General features: G+C 30.2%; 1 protein-coding gene across 1 annotated transcript in view; it reads right to left on the bottom strand.

Moving 5' to 3' along the window:
* Positions 1 to 5,033: 5,033 nt before the first annotated feature.
* Positions 5,034 to 14,497, bottom strand: part of LOC113376232 — a 57,559-nt gene continuing 48,095 nt past the window's right edge. The window contains exons 5-8 of the mRNA XM_026616142.1: positions 11,665 to 11,809; positions 7,501 to 7,719; positions 6,625 to 6,774; positions 5,034 to 6,216 (exon numbers count right to left, since the gene is read on the bottom strand). Of these exons, the coding sequence (XP_026471927.1) occupies positions 5,034 to 6,216; positions 6,625 to 6,774; positions 7,501 to 7,719; positions 11,665 to 11,809 (1,697 nt within the window). The remainder of the gene's footprint in view (positions 6,217 to 6,624; positions 6,775 to 7,500; positions 7,720 to 11,664; positions 11,810 to 14,497) is intronic.

Here is a 14,497-nt window from a genome sequence, read left to right as displayed (position 1 = left end):
AACAAAAAATCTTCTGTAATGATGTATTCTTCTGTATATATACTCCTCCTAAACGATAATTCGGATTTTGATAAATCTTTCTGAAGTTTGTCAAAGAAATTTTTTAGTCTGTATGTGATTGTAGAAATATAGTACCTAATATTGTAGAAATAAATGGAAAAATATGCGGAAAACGACCCGTCATTGTATGAAATTGAAAATATTTGAGACATTGTTTGGCATTGAAAACAAATGAAAACTGTCATCCGCCAAAAATTTCAATTAACTTATGAGCCTAGACAATATTAGAATATGTATATTAAGTTCATGATTATGAATAAGATAATTGTAATGTCTACATTATTATTGCCAAAAAGCAGCTGAGATGTGCCAGAAATTAAAATAATATGAGATACAGTATATGTATGGCAGATTGAATGATACACATATGAACAGGATTTGAAAAATAAATTCACTTAAAATATGAAATTAAGTAATAATCAGGGTCAGTTCTTCTTTTTGAATCTGGCTCAACACAGATTCGGATATGAAATTTTCAATATAGTTTTTTTATAATTGGTGTTATGTTGCGGTGTTCATTGTTAATTAAAATTTCAATTTAAAAAATTGTCCTAATTTTGTGTTTTTTTCTTAGTAGGATTTGCTAAATGATAGCAGTGATCAAGTATCAAAAAGTTTAAATAAAAAAGTGTAGATGTTACGCCAGATTCGACGAATTGGCTGCTAATTATATCAAATTTGTTTCAATTTCGAAAAAACAATATATTATATATAATATATTTATATACATATATATATATATATATATTTATTTATTTATATATATATACAATACATATACATATATATATATATATAAAAAAAACAGCAAGTTGGTAGGAAATAAATAAAAGTTCGCTTAATAAGCAATTGTTAAACATGTTACAAACTCACAACAGATCCAAACGATTTGTTAAGATAATTTGATTATGAATCAAACCAAATATCTAATTGTTATTTAAATAATATATATAACAATATATCTAAGAACAATGGTTTTTATTCGTTTCCATTATTTGATTTTCTCATATTCTACATTACGGCATTATGAAGAATATCCAATTGAATTTATATCTGAGTTGATCATTGTTTGAAACGATATTTGTGTGCATTAACCTAAATCCTTTTTTTTCTGATAATTATATTGATTACTTTTCTGTGATAAATATTCTGCCATGTGTTTATAAAAAAATATAAAAAATCTTTTGGAATAGGACAAACAATAATTGTTTTAATAAAGAGACATAACACAATATGACACACAATAGCAAAATACCATAATAAAATTATGTTTTTAGCAATTTTTTAGTAAACTTTCATACGTTTCGATTTTGTCACTTCCCCAATTGAAATAACTACAAAACAGAATATTCAAATATTGTAATAAATATTTAAAATTTATAAATAATTAGTAAAAAATATGATACAATCTGACAAATCAATGTTAAAAAGTTGAAGATGAATAATTAAAAAATGTGCAAAACTAGCAACTAAATAAAGAATAATAAAAGAACAATATTAAATAAAATAGAGAAAACTTGTTAAATAACGTCTTTTTTAAATTTAATTTTTTTTTTTAATATTTCTTTTTTATTCTGTAATACAATCACTTTATATTAGTAGTCAAACAGTGTATATAAGTAGTAAAGATCTTTCTAATCATTAAAATTATTTTTCTTTTACTTTCCAACATTTTATATATAAATGAATATTTTTAAAGTGTAGAAAATTTCAACTGAGATTTTGTTTCCAAATTTGAATTTAACGTTATGTGCATCTAAAAAACTAAAAAAATAAATACAAGCAATAGATAGTTCATCATATTTTTTTAAAAAGTCCTTAAAATTTATTTTATGTATTAATCAATCAACTAATTATCATTGAGAGGCATCATGCCCTATCATATTTGTTCATGATATCAAAATAAACATTTTATGCATTAGTCAGTATTTAGTTTAGATACACGTGACGTTATTGTAATCCGAATAAAATGAACTTGAACAAATTATTTGATGATACAATCACTCATTTTTGTCATTTTTGTCATTTTATAGAGACCTCGTTTTTTACGATATATAATGGAATGTTATATATAAGTAAATTACAAGAATTTGTGGAATAAATTATCTGTAACAAAACAAGTTGTTTTGTGCATCGAATTTTCCATTATCTGATAAAAATGTAGCGCAAATATTTTTGAATAGAATTTGTACACAAAAATATTTGTTGGAATATTCACATATGCACATATATAAAAATATATGATTTATAAATATGGTAATATGAAATGAACGTCACGTTAGTTTTCCAGAATGAAAATTCAAATATAACCTAGGTCAATTTTTTATCGCCCATTTAACTTTTTTTGCCTTTGTTGAGATCACCAATATGCATGATCTCATTTTTTACAAATATGTATCTTTGTGAAATGTTTAAGATATAAAAAGACTACTATCAAATCTTTTACCGCTATATAGTTATAAATGAATTATCATTATTATTATTATTATTATTATTATTATTATTATCTCTATTATAGAGATACATTTGCAATGACGTCAGTGGCACTATGTCAAGTAGTTAGTAAAACATTGACTTGAAATGGAGCAAAGAATATTGATGGAGGTCAAACTGATAATATTGTAAATATTATATGCAGCTGTACTAAAACGCGCTTCTTGTACATAGAATGTTATCTAAATGCAAAAATTTACTGCTTTGATCAACTTTTCCTATTATTATAATAGTCAGTGACGCATTATCTTTGAAATAGTAATAAATTTTTCCAAAATTGAAGGTAAAATTTCATTGGAGGCTCCAATTTGAACAAAATAGTTTGCTATTGCACTTTGCATGTGCTTATCCGGAGGTTGGTGGTTAGAGCTATGGGATTTGAATGAAAGGTTCCTGGTTTGAGTAGCCTGATGTCAAGCAGTAGTGACAACGGTTTCGAAATACGGGGCAAAAAGTGCCAAAAATAGTATTCCAATTTTTGAGATAACGAAGCGTTCGAATTAAATAATCCAAAAAACATTTTTCTTGTATTGACGAAATGAACCACTGGTTAAATTTTTGTAAAGGCAGGTCTAGCGTCTCCGGAGGTCCAATAAAAAAAGTAAAAAATAATGCTATTTAGCGGTCTACTACGCGGCGCTTATGCGCTTTGATATTTCGACTCCAAATCAGCTATGCTAAAACAAAATGTTCAAATTTTCAAAAAAAATCAAAATACTAAAAAAATCAAAATATAAAAAAAATCAAATTTTTCAAAAAGTCATTTTTTTTTTAAATTTCAAAATTTCTCAAAAATCTAAATTTTTTAACGGGTTTAGAGACACAAATCGTTAATATTTCTATTATTAATAATTTAGTTTTTGAAGAGCAAGTTATGATAATCTCTATCCATTAGACCAAAACTGTGGACGATATATTAATAGTTCGACAAGAAACATCAAACCAATGTTTGATGGCTTTTGGTTATTCTACTTATAAAATATTAAAAGACAAATCTTATTATCCTAAATTGGTGTATCAGAAAAATGTCATTTTCATTGACATTACTTAAATAATTAGTGTTATAGAAGTGCGGTGAGGGGTAATATATTGCCAATTTTTTTTGTAAAAATTCTACATATCTTTTATGACTTAAGCCGTCAAATATGTCAAGGTTAAGAAATATAAATAATGCATTAATAATTCATTTTTGAAGAACAAAATTCCATGCTTTTGATAAAAATATTAAATTGCCTATATCTACGAGACCCACACTGTAGACGTTGTGTGGTATAATTGCTACTGGTTTGTTGGAGATCATGTTATTTAATTTGGCATGTTTTGATTCATGTCAATCAATCCTTAGTGCTTTGACATGTGACGATTTATTATCGTGCCAGAGAAGAGTTTTTACATCAATAACTGCCGCATTCAAGTGCGACGCACTCGGTTCCATCACAAACGATTTTCTCCGCCGTCTTCCAGTTTCCTGCGATGTCTCGAACAAAAAATATTGCTAATGTTTTATTATCTTTATGTATTGTTTTTATCTATAGATTTCTTTATATGATTGTTAGTCATAGTCGTTGCATTAGCAGCAGAATCAAAGTACAAGGACGAATAACACGCTTTGTCATGATGCGATTCCAAGACCTTGACCATCAATATAAATTATAACTATTATGTTTTATAATAATGTAATTGAATATTATTAATTTTTTGCGGGCATATTTTAAATGCTGTTTAAATGGTGTTATTACAAAACGTACTAAACGTGAACAAAATTTAAATAAGGCTCCTAATTCATAAAATTCCAACTTTATTTTTAAAAGTTCTGAAATATCTGTAATTCAATGATGAGTATCATCTTTAAGCCTTATGGACCGATTCTGCTGCATAACAAACCAATGTTATGGCAAGACTATGTTATTAAGAACTTTCCATACTAACCCGTTCTAAATATTGACCAAAGCCATGTGGTTGCTTTGCAGTCAGGCGTTTTACTCAGGTTGTCAGATAGAAAACCTAACCTAGAAACCGCACAAATGTCAGAAAAACTATCTTGGATAGCAGGGTCTTTCAGACCCAGCTTTATAACATACAAGTGACATTGCAGTTTATGTGTAAAACGCCTGAATGCACAGCAGACACATGACATTTTGCCAGTATTCAGTATAATTCAGTAGCATAATGTATGGAAGTTGGAGCGTAACATGGCCTTGCCATAATATGGGCCTGTTGTGCGACAGAATCGGCCCATTAGTTTTAAAATTGCATTTTTGTAATCGTCAAAGATATTTTTATACATATATATTTATTTTTACTAAATACATTATTATACAGACTTCGACTTAACATATCTTATACATACATTTACATACATAATACAAACGTATAAACATATTATACACATGTCGTTACCACATGCTTATAACACGTGTATACACAAATATTACTATTTTAACAATAACTAATTGGTAATAAAATTATTTCAGTTCCAACTACAGTTGTGATAGATTTAGATCTTTCTTATGTAAATATGATTGTGAAAACAACGTATCTGCTGGTTCATATGCAACCCTATTATCACTTCGTAGACCATAGTGCTGCCCAGCTTCTTTGATAACCTCGTACTGCGCGTCGGGCGCAAGGAATCCTCCTTCTGTTCGATCTGACCCAAGAAGCTCATTGCAATTTGCCTCCTGCGCTAGAAAATGTGACGACGAGTATTGTTGGCAGGCGAACTCGTTACTTGAGGAAGACTGGTATCCGTGCTGTGCGTATGGCCCCGCTTCTCCTAACTCAGTTGGTTGTCTCCGATTGAAATTGACATCTTCTACATTCATCTGTGGAAACGGCAGTCGACTTCTCGTGGAAGGTTTTCTTTTGCCAAACCGTTTCGCTAAGTAATCCTCATTATCTGTTGAACTATTTGCATTTCGTAGTGATTCATCGTTTGTCTGCACCATATGTCGTTTTTGTTCATGCTCCTCGTCGTAAAAACGATAATTATCTACAGAAAGGTTACAACAACTGCTTACATCTGCAAAATATACTTCTGATTCTGAGGGTTCCATCATATTATTTTTATGCTGTTTGTGTTGATTCTGATGATCCGATGTGCTTGGTTGATCCATGCTTGTACTTGGTCCTGGATTAGAAGGAGGCATCGTTGGTTTACATTTCAAATTTGAATTGGCCGATCCCATTTCTGTTCGTTTTTTTGTCTTTCTTGCTGGCAATGTATTTCTTCGCTGCTCGTTGCACTCGCTTGCCTGCGAGTCGGAAACTGTTGCCGATTCGTAGTGAGTATTCTCATAGTCGTCTTTGCCTCCAAACTTTGGTTGACGAAGACGTTCTTGTGTTGGAGCAATCGGCACCGGTGCTGTTCTTTGGGAAGTGTGCTGCATTTGTTCCATTGTCGGTTGTTGTTGATGATGTATGTGTGATTCAGGTAAGGCAGTGCAATGAACGTGTGGGAACATCATTCCGCGTCGCGCAGGACTGTTTGGATCCGAGTACGGCGGCGGTGGCCCCCAGGGCCCATATGGTGGTCCACCAACGACGCTGTAACCAGTATTGGGTGCATTTATCGCTTGTGATACTGCTCCGCCAGCTGACTCGTCGCTTTGAGAATTGCTGAAGCCATATTGACTATCTGGACTGCTTGGCGTTTGGCGATATCTATTAAAACAAGACAAATTTAAATTGCTTATTTTAAATATTTTTATTTAAAGTATTATATATTCATAATTCACAACTAAATTTCGGATTATACATATTGCTAAATTTTTTATTCATTCAAGTACGATAATAATAATGCATCTTGCTTTAGAAGCAACTGATTGAAATTTTCAGTTTAACGCAATATTTCCACGCAAATGATTTAATCTTGAAAATGAATAAACGTGTGTCAAATTGTAAATTATAGGTACATAATTATCCAAATCCAGAGATTTATCACGTGCGGTTTTTAATACCAGACAATAAAATACATTATTTGGAGATTAAAGATAACATGTTGTTTTTTATTCATTAAAATTGTAACAATAATATCGGAATAAAACTACTGCAAAATAAACAAGTACACACCGTTGATCAGTACGTGACCAGGGCATTCTTGGCCAACTCCATCCGCAGGCAGGACGCGTTCTGCCACTATTCTGCGGGGCGGTAGAACCAACTACCTCATCTCCTGGATTTGGCGAGTAGAAGTTACCGGATTGACCCGGCATCCAGAACCTGTGCCAAATAAACATTTTATGACGTACAGTTTTATTTAAAAATTCATCCCGTTTCTTACGGAAAGTCATGCACGGAAAATTCATAGTGCTGGCGGTTCGCCAACCGAAAATTCACATAGCCAAAGTGAAATACTACAAATTCTTGTAGCACGCGTGAGTAGTGAAATTATAGAGTGTTTATGGTTAGCGTATTCGTAAAATCATGCCAAGCATATGTTATCATATTAACAGCATCAAATTCAATCAAATGAAATGGAAAATATATGTCAGTTTGTTTTTCTTATATCATATGTTGTGCATTAAATTATCAATTACCTTATCAACGAACCGTATTCAAGGGCAATTTTTATCTTGTTTTATCTTTCTACTTATTTTATTTTGATGAATCATAGAAATATGCTAATATTTACATATGAATATGTAAATCTTTTCTCTACTTTACTGCGCATTTAATAAATGCTTGTGTTTTAAATTCAGAAATTCGATATGTGCTATACTTATTATTATCTCATTGAAAATGAAGAAACATGGGTAATGCCAATAGAATTGAAAATCTCAAGCAACCCGTCGCAATATTGTATTACTATGTTTAATTTAGAACAGATCTCAAATACTATTGATGTAAGTATCTACTATTGATGTTTCTCAATCTATATAAGAACTGCATTCCATAACAAAATCGCGCTGGTCAATGTGATTTTTTTTTCCGAAACTCCGATCGTACCTATTCTCAATCGCGTCCCAAGGATAAACGCCAAGCGCTGTAGGGTAGCGGCATTGCTCACAGTACCTGCAGTACTGGTGTACTGGAGTCCTGGCTGTTCGGCTCGCGTTGGACACGCCTGGTGCTTCCTGGATTCCGTTTTCGCCAACTCGTGGCGGCTGATATAGAGACCGGCAGCGGAGAGCTAATTGTTCCCAGTACATCTTCTTTCGTTCATGACTGGAAAAGGATACAAATGAAATGAAACTAATTGTAGAGGAAAGACATGAATAGCTATACAAAGGTTAATACTGCTTGCTATCAAATAGCAATATTTATAAACAATTTTCAAAAAAATACTCTAATACTATAGTATAACAAAATCAACTTATATTCTTCAGTATAATCATATACAAAGAATTCAATATAAAAAATACTGTGACAAACAACAATTATAATAGAACATTGGATATAAAGCTAGTTATAAAAAATAAATATACAAAATCTAAACTATAATTAAAAACAAAAAACAAAATATGACATGAACTTGACAAACAACAACCCTGTACTAAAAATAAATACTAAAAACTATAAAATACTTAATATTTTATAGTTTTTTATCGCTATTCTTATTTTATTTTTTTATATATACATATGTGTATTAGGGTGGTCATTAATATGGACATTTTCGAATTTCATGGCTCCCAAGGGCTCAAATGGTTCTAAATTGATAAAAAAAATCTCTGAAAGTTTTAACTCTTAATATTGCCTTTTAGATAGAGCGCAATTCAATCAAAGTTTTGTATGAAAATAGCATGAAAAAATTCTCAAAAATTTTGCAGAGCGTCGAATTTTCAATAAAAAATGACACAAATTTTCACTTTTAATTCATTTGTCGCTAAGTTATACCTAAAAATGTTTTTTTTTTAATTTTCAAAATTTTTTCCATGGTATTTCCATATGAAGCTAAGAGCTAAAACTTTCAGAGAATTGTTTTTTATCAATTTGAAACCATTTAAGCCCTTGGGAGCAAGGAAATTCGTAAATGTCCATATTAAGGACCACCTTAATGTGTATATACAGGGAGTTCCAAAACTCAACGTCAAGCCGAAACGGGGTGATAGTGTTGAATTTAATTATCATCAAAAAAATATAGTTTTTCCATGTAGTTTAAAAAATATGAGCTTTTAATTGCAACTAGAGCTTTGGTGAAACTGTGACCATTTTTCAGTTACTATGGTTATTTTTTATTATTTTTGTTCATTCAAACTTTGGACCCGTAATCTAAATATTTCTAGGACTTCAGTAAAAAACAATGACACAATTGCCCCAGGTTTTCTAGAATCATGAATTTATGAAAACTACGAATTTAAAATTTCCAAAAATCTACTTTGAGGGTCTACTTTGAGATGCATTCCTTCAAAAGAAAATTAGAAAAATGTGTGCTGGCAAGTTTCAACAAAAGTTGGCGCATTTGTAAAATAGTAAAATAATTGATAATTTTATTATTGAAAAAAAAATCGAGTATAAAAATAAAAACCTATTATAATATATTTATTATATAAAATTTGATATATAAAATTTATTTATTTTATATCTGTTAGAAACTTTTTTATTAATTTGCTAACTTGCTAAATGATGACACACATACAGTACCGAAACGCACATAATAGTTAAATAAATTGTTTTTTATCGACAATTTGGTTGCAAATAAATATTTAAATATTTATATACATATACACACACAAATATTAGTGTGTGTGTATGTGTGTGTGTTCCTATTCATTCATTCTATTTACATATTTTTCTGTTTAGTTAGGACAGTCATCATTGTTCCTTATCAAATATTTAAACTTCAATAACAATTCAATTTTTTTACTTTTTAATGAAAGCATTTCAATTTCGAAATACACGAATATTTCATGATAAGAATATAATTAATCCAATTGCTAGAAATGCAATTATTATTTATCATCTGACGCAGACAAAATTTTAACAAAAATGCAGAGTGCATTGCGTATTTAATTTAATTGTGTATTGGATAAAATGAGTCATGTTTTAATGAAAATTATTATCAATAGTTATAAATTATGAGATTAAAAGAAAGTTGTTTACAGTTGCAAATGTTACATTACCTTCCATATAATATATCAAGATATGTATAAATCAAAATTGACAGATGATGATTTATTTCGATTACTAATAATCGGAATGATAACAAACATCATTAATTAGTTATTACGTCAAGTAAATTACAAATGCATTTTTATGAGGTGATCGGGTTTCATCCTGATGTCTTGCTAATGATGTAAGCATAGTTATTCACGTTGATGGATTGCAAACCTTGCCTTGTATATTAGTTGACATGGGAAATTATTTGCGCGTTTTATAAATTAAGCTTCATAGGAATGCTTTCTCTAATACATATATTAGTGTTATACCCGCATACGTAAATGTACTCACATATATTCAAGAAAAAAAATTCAGAACATGAAAGTATTTTATAAGTATAAGTTTATTTTTATTTATACATGATATATTTTAGTTAGTATTAAAACTGCCATAAATTTTCAAATATTTATTTGTTTCTTTTTTTGTCTTAAATGAAGTTAAGGGTTCATTTGTTGTTATGTTTATCGATTGAAACACTTAACATAAGAAACACTAAGTAATTATAATACAGGGGACGTTCATTAATCACGTGATCGATTTTTTAGAGATTTTGGGACCCCCTCTCCTCCTTGGTGATACGTCGTAATATTTAAAACTAGCCCCCCTCGTCAAACATCACGTGTGTTTTTAGTTATGCAAACTTTTTTGAACGAATTTTTCGAATTCACGAAAAAATCGTATTTTTTTTTTTGAAAAAGTAGGTAAATTTAAATACACGTGATATTGTACTAGACCCCTTCCTCCCCCACGTGATATTTTGTGATTTTTTATCTAACCCCCTATTCCTAAAAGCCTCACGTGATTAATGGACGCCCCCGTACTATATAAAGTCGAAATTTTCAAAACGAAATTAGTTAATAACTGTAATAATAACTGAATGTTAGTAGTCTAATATTTAATGAAAAAACATGTCTTTATTGAAAATGCATACGTTTCGAGTTTCGATGCGACCCAACTTCATCTTCACATACACATACACACACTCACATAAATATATATATTTCGTAACCTTGATTTTGATGAGAAAATATATGTAAAAATCTTAGAAGTAATTTACCACTTAAAAAAATGGGAAGATTCAAGAGGGTCTTAATTTTTTCATACGTTTCGACCTTTCGACATATAATTTTATGTCATCACCAGCGGATATGGAGAGAACAAATTTAAAAATAAGCAATGTAAAATTCATGAATATAAATTGACACTAGTCTAGTCACTAATACAAAAACTTTCAGTAATCGTGAATTTTAGTAATTGTAATTGTAATGTTTTTCAGCCATTTTCTAAATGGATACACTTATTCGACTTATCCGAGACAAAGCCAATATAGGTATGTGATTTTTACAATGCTTATTCTCCAATTTGTTTGAACGTATGAAAAAATAAAAATTCTCTAAAATCTCTTCCTTTGTTATCAGGTATGTGCCTCCGAGATTTTTCACTTATACAGTAATTTGTAAAAGTTATAACAATGTTCAATAAATGTTTGTGAATACTGATCATTATTAAAACAAATTTTAGAGAAATGCGATTAAGTCACCTAAAAAATAAAAAATATATAAAAAAGACAAATATAAAAAAATTGATCTCGTGAGGGGGCGTCCATTAATCACGTGATCGACTTTTTAAGAATTTTTGAACCTTCCCTCCCCCTTGGTGATACGTGGTGATATTCAAAATTACTCCCCCCCTTTCCCATCAAACATCACGTGTATTTTTAGTTACGTGAAAAATTTATAAAATTTTTGATTTTTTAAAAATAGTTTGGATTTTTTCAAAAATTCAAGTAAAAAATAAATACACGTGATATCTTACTATACCTCTCCCTCCCCCACGTGATATTTCGTGATTTTTTGTCAAACCCCCCTCCCCCTAAAAACCTCACGTGATTAATGGACGCCCCCTGATAAATTGAAGAAATGTACTTAATAAACTTGCAATAATTTAATCAAATTACAAGTAACGTTGTCAATAGTACTAATTATATTAGCAATATAAATACCGTATATTTACCTGAGTAATTGATAAACCAGCATGCAGCAGAATACGCAAACCAGTATGCCGGCGACAGAAAGTCCGAATACTCCCCGCAAGCAAGAGTAAATGGCCCCGTGAACAACTCCACAGTCGGGGGTTGAATCGAATACAAAACGTACTCCTAGAATTGATTTTATAATTAACATATACGTTGCAATAATATGCACTGTAGATAGACAGTGTGAAGAAAATTGTTTTCAATTATTTCATTGACTAGTATACGAGGTGTGTTCAAAAAGTACCCGGAATTACTAATAATTAAATTTCGCGGGTCTGGAGTGTCTGATTGTCAAAATTTTTTTTTTATTGTGTTGGTATACATGCCCCTAAAGTATGATGAAATTTTCAGCTATATTCACTGTTTACTTTGTCTGTGGTAGTCGCTAAGGTTCGACGTGTTTTTCTGAGCTCGGCGATTTTTACAATGGAAGAATTGAAAAGTCAAAGAATTTGTATTAAATTTTGCGTAAAAAATGAAATAAAGTGTTGCAAAGTGCAAAAATTCACCAGATATGGCTCCGTGTGACTTTTTCCTATTCCCAAAGTTGAAGAGACCCATGAAAGGACGGCGGTTTTCCTCGATTGAAGAAAATCGCTGAGAGTGCTCAAGGACATATCAAAAAGTGAATATCAAGGGTGCTTCGAAAATTGGAAAAAACGCTGGCATAAGTGTATTATATCTGGGGGGGACTACTTTGAAGGGGACCACATTAATGTAGACGAATAAATAAATATTTTTTTGAAAAAACGAAAATTCCGGGTACTTTTTGAACAGACCTCGTAGACGTAGCATTTTTTTAACTTCTTGTACGGTGAGTTATAGTAATTGAAAAAGAATCGAAAATGAAAGTTTTTGCAAATATTTACGTTTTAAGGTCTTCTGAACATTTTGGCATGCCTTAAAAAAAATTGATGTATGTGTATGTAGTATGTATGTATGTTTATTTGGATACAAATTTTCGATCACGATTTCGAAAGCACGGATTAACCGATTTGAATGATTCAAAAAGCATTTGATTTCTATTGATAAGGAGACGTGCTGGTTAGTTCAAGGCTAGTTCAAGGATACGGGGCAAAAAGTGTAAAAATAGAAATTCAGTTTTTGAGGGAACGGGGCGCCTGATTTGAATGATTCGAAAAACATTTCACTTGTACTGACAAAATGAATAATTGTTTTGAATTTTTGGGTTTCAGAGCGATTTTAGAGATCCTATAAAAAAGTTAAACTAGTGGTGTATGGCGTCGTGCCTTAAGGAAAATTGCTGGGACTTTCCGTACCTTAATAAAATATTAGAGAAAAATTAAATGTTTTCAAATAGATTATTATAAATACTGTAACTTATATATGTTTACAGAAAAGTAAATAAACACATTTTAATCAATCGAATTTAAAATAAAGGTCATTGTCTAATATTTATGAGAATTATATAAACTGAATTGCAAAGTTAACATTATTTATTTACAGTATATACGTGAGCTTTAGAACTTCAGCTAGAATTAAAATTAAATATTTTTTTGAAATTAAAAAAAAATCTTTTCCGAAAAGCCATCGTTTTGTCAACACAAGTAGAAAGTATTTTGAATCATTCAAAACCTATGCTTAGTTCTCTGTAAACCTGCTATTTTGCACATTTAGCTCGGTATCTCCAAACGTTCCATCATTATGAATTGAATGTTTTTTAGATCATTCAAATCGGATGCTCTGACCTCTCAAAACCTCGATTTCTATTTTCTGCAATCTTTGCTCCGTAACTTCGAAACGGCTGGACCTGCCTTTGCCAAAAACTAACGAGCACATCTCCCTATCACTAGAATTGGATTTTTTTAAACATTTAAATCGGTTGATCTGTACGCCCAAAAAAATGTGGACAAAAAATTGTATCCACACATACATACACACACATCCTTTATTTCTGAGATATGCCAAAATGTTAGGAAACCTTCAAAACGTAAAGAAATGCAAAATGCAAAAGCTTTTAAAAATTACAGTACGGGAAGTTTCAGCAATTTGTTTCAAGACACAATGCCATGCATTACTAGTTCTAATTGTAAGTGAAAATAATTAATCAATTAATTAATTATGTGTAACATAAAACCCAAATTATTATGCAACTTAATATTATTAATAACCACAGAATTATCAAAATTAATTCTTGATAAAATTATCAAAATTTATTTTTATCTTGTCGAAATATTTTTATCACACAAACGATATGGTATTGTAATCACATATAAATTACTTATGTACTAAAAGTATTCGTACGTCACATGCTTGACCTACACGAATATTATCATTTTGTTGATTTATTATCCCTAATTATAACTCTCAACGACATATCGATGATGGATGATGCTTTCGTAACTTTCGTAAACTTATTTATTACATAATTATGTAACAGTCAATATTAGCGAATAATACATTAAAATTATTAAAAATTTAATTGAAATTGAAACACATTTCTCACATATATTTTTAATTAAATTCGAAATTCCAAAACCGTTAACCACAGAAATATTACATTGATCACTAAAAACCTCTACCATTTCTAGCCGCAAAAATCGTAGCATAACAAACATCAATCAAATTATTATATAATATCATCAATATCACGCCACCCAAATTGCACAATATTTTTTGTTATACTATTCTTTGCAAAAAAGCTTATCAATTTCATTTCTTTGCGCAAATCTTGACCGGCAACTGTTGTATTTACAAAACATTCCCGAATCTAAAATTGATATATAATATGACATTAGCAACTGTGACGTCTTGTAAATTCTGGATGAGATATCATCAAAAACGAAATCG

This window comes from Ctenocephalides felis, unplaced genomic scaffold (genome assembly GCF_003426905.1).
Source record: "Ctenocephalides felis isolate EL2017-DRISC unplaced genomic scaffold, ASM342690v1 CF-g0.4_SCAFFOLD_01886, whole genome shotgun sequence".
NCBI lineage: Eukaryota > Metazoa > Arthropoda > Insecta > Siphonaptera > Pulicidae > Ctenocephalides > Ctenocephalides felis.
This window is presented reverse-complemented; position numbering and strand designations above follow the sequence as displayed.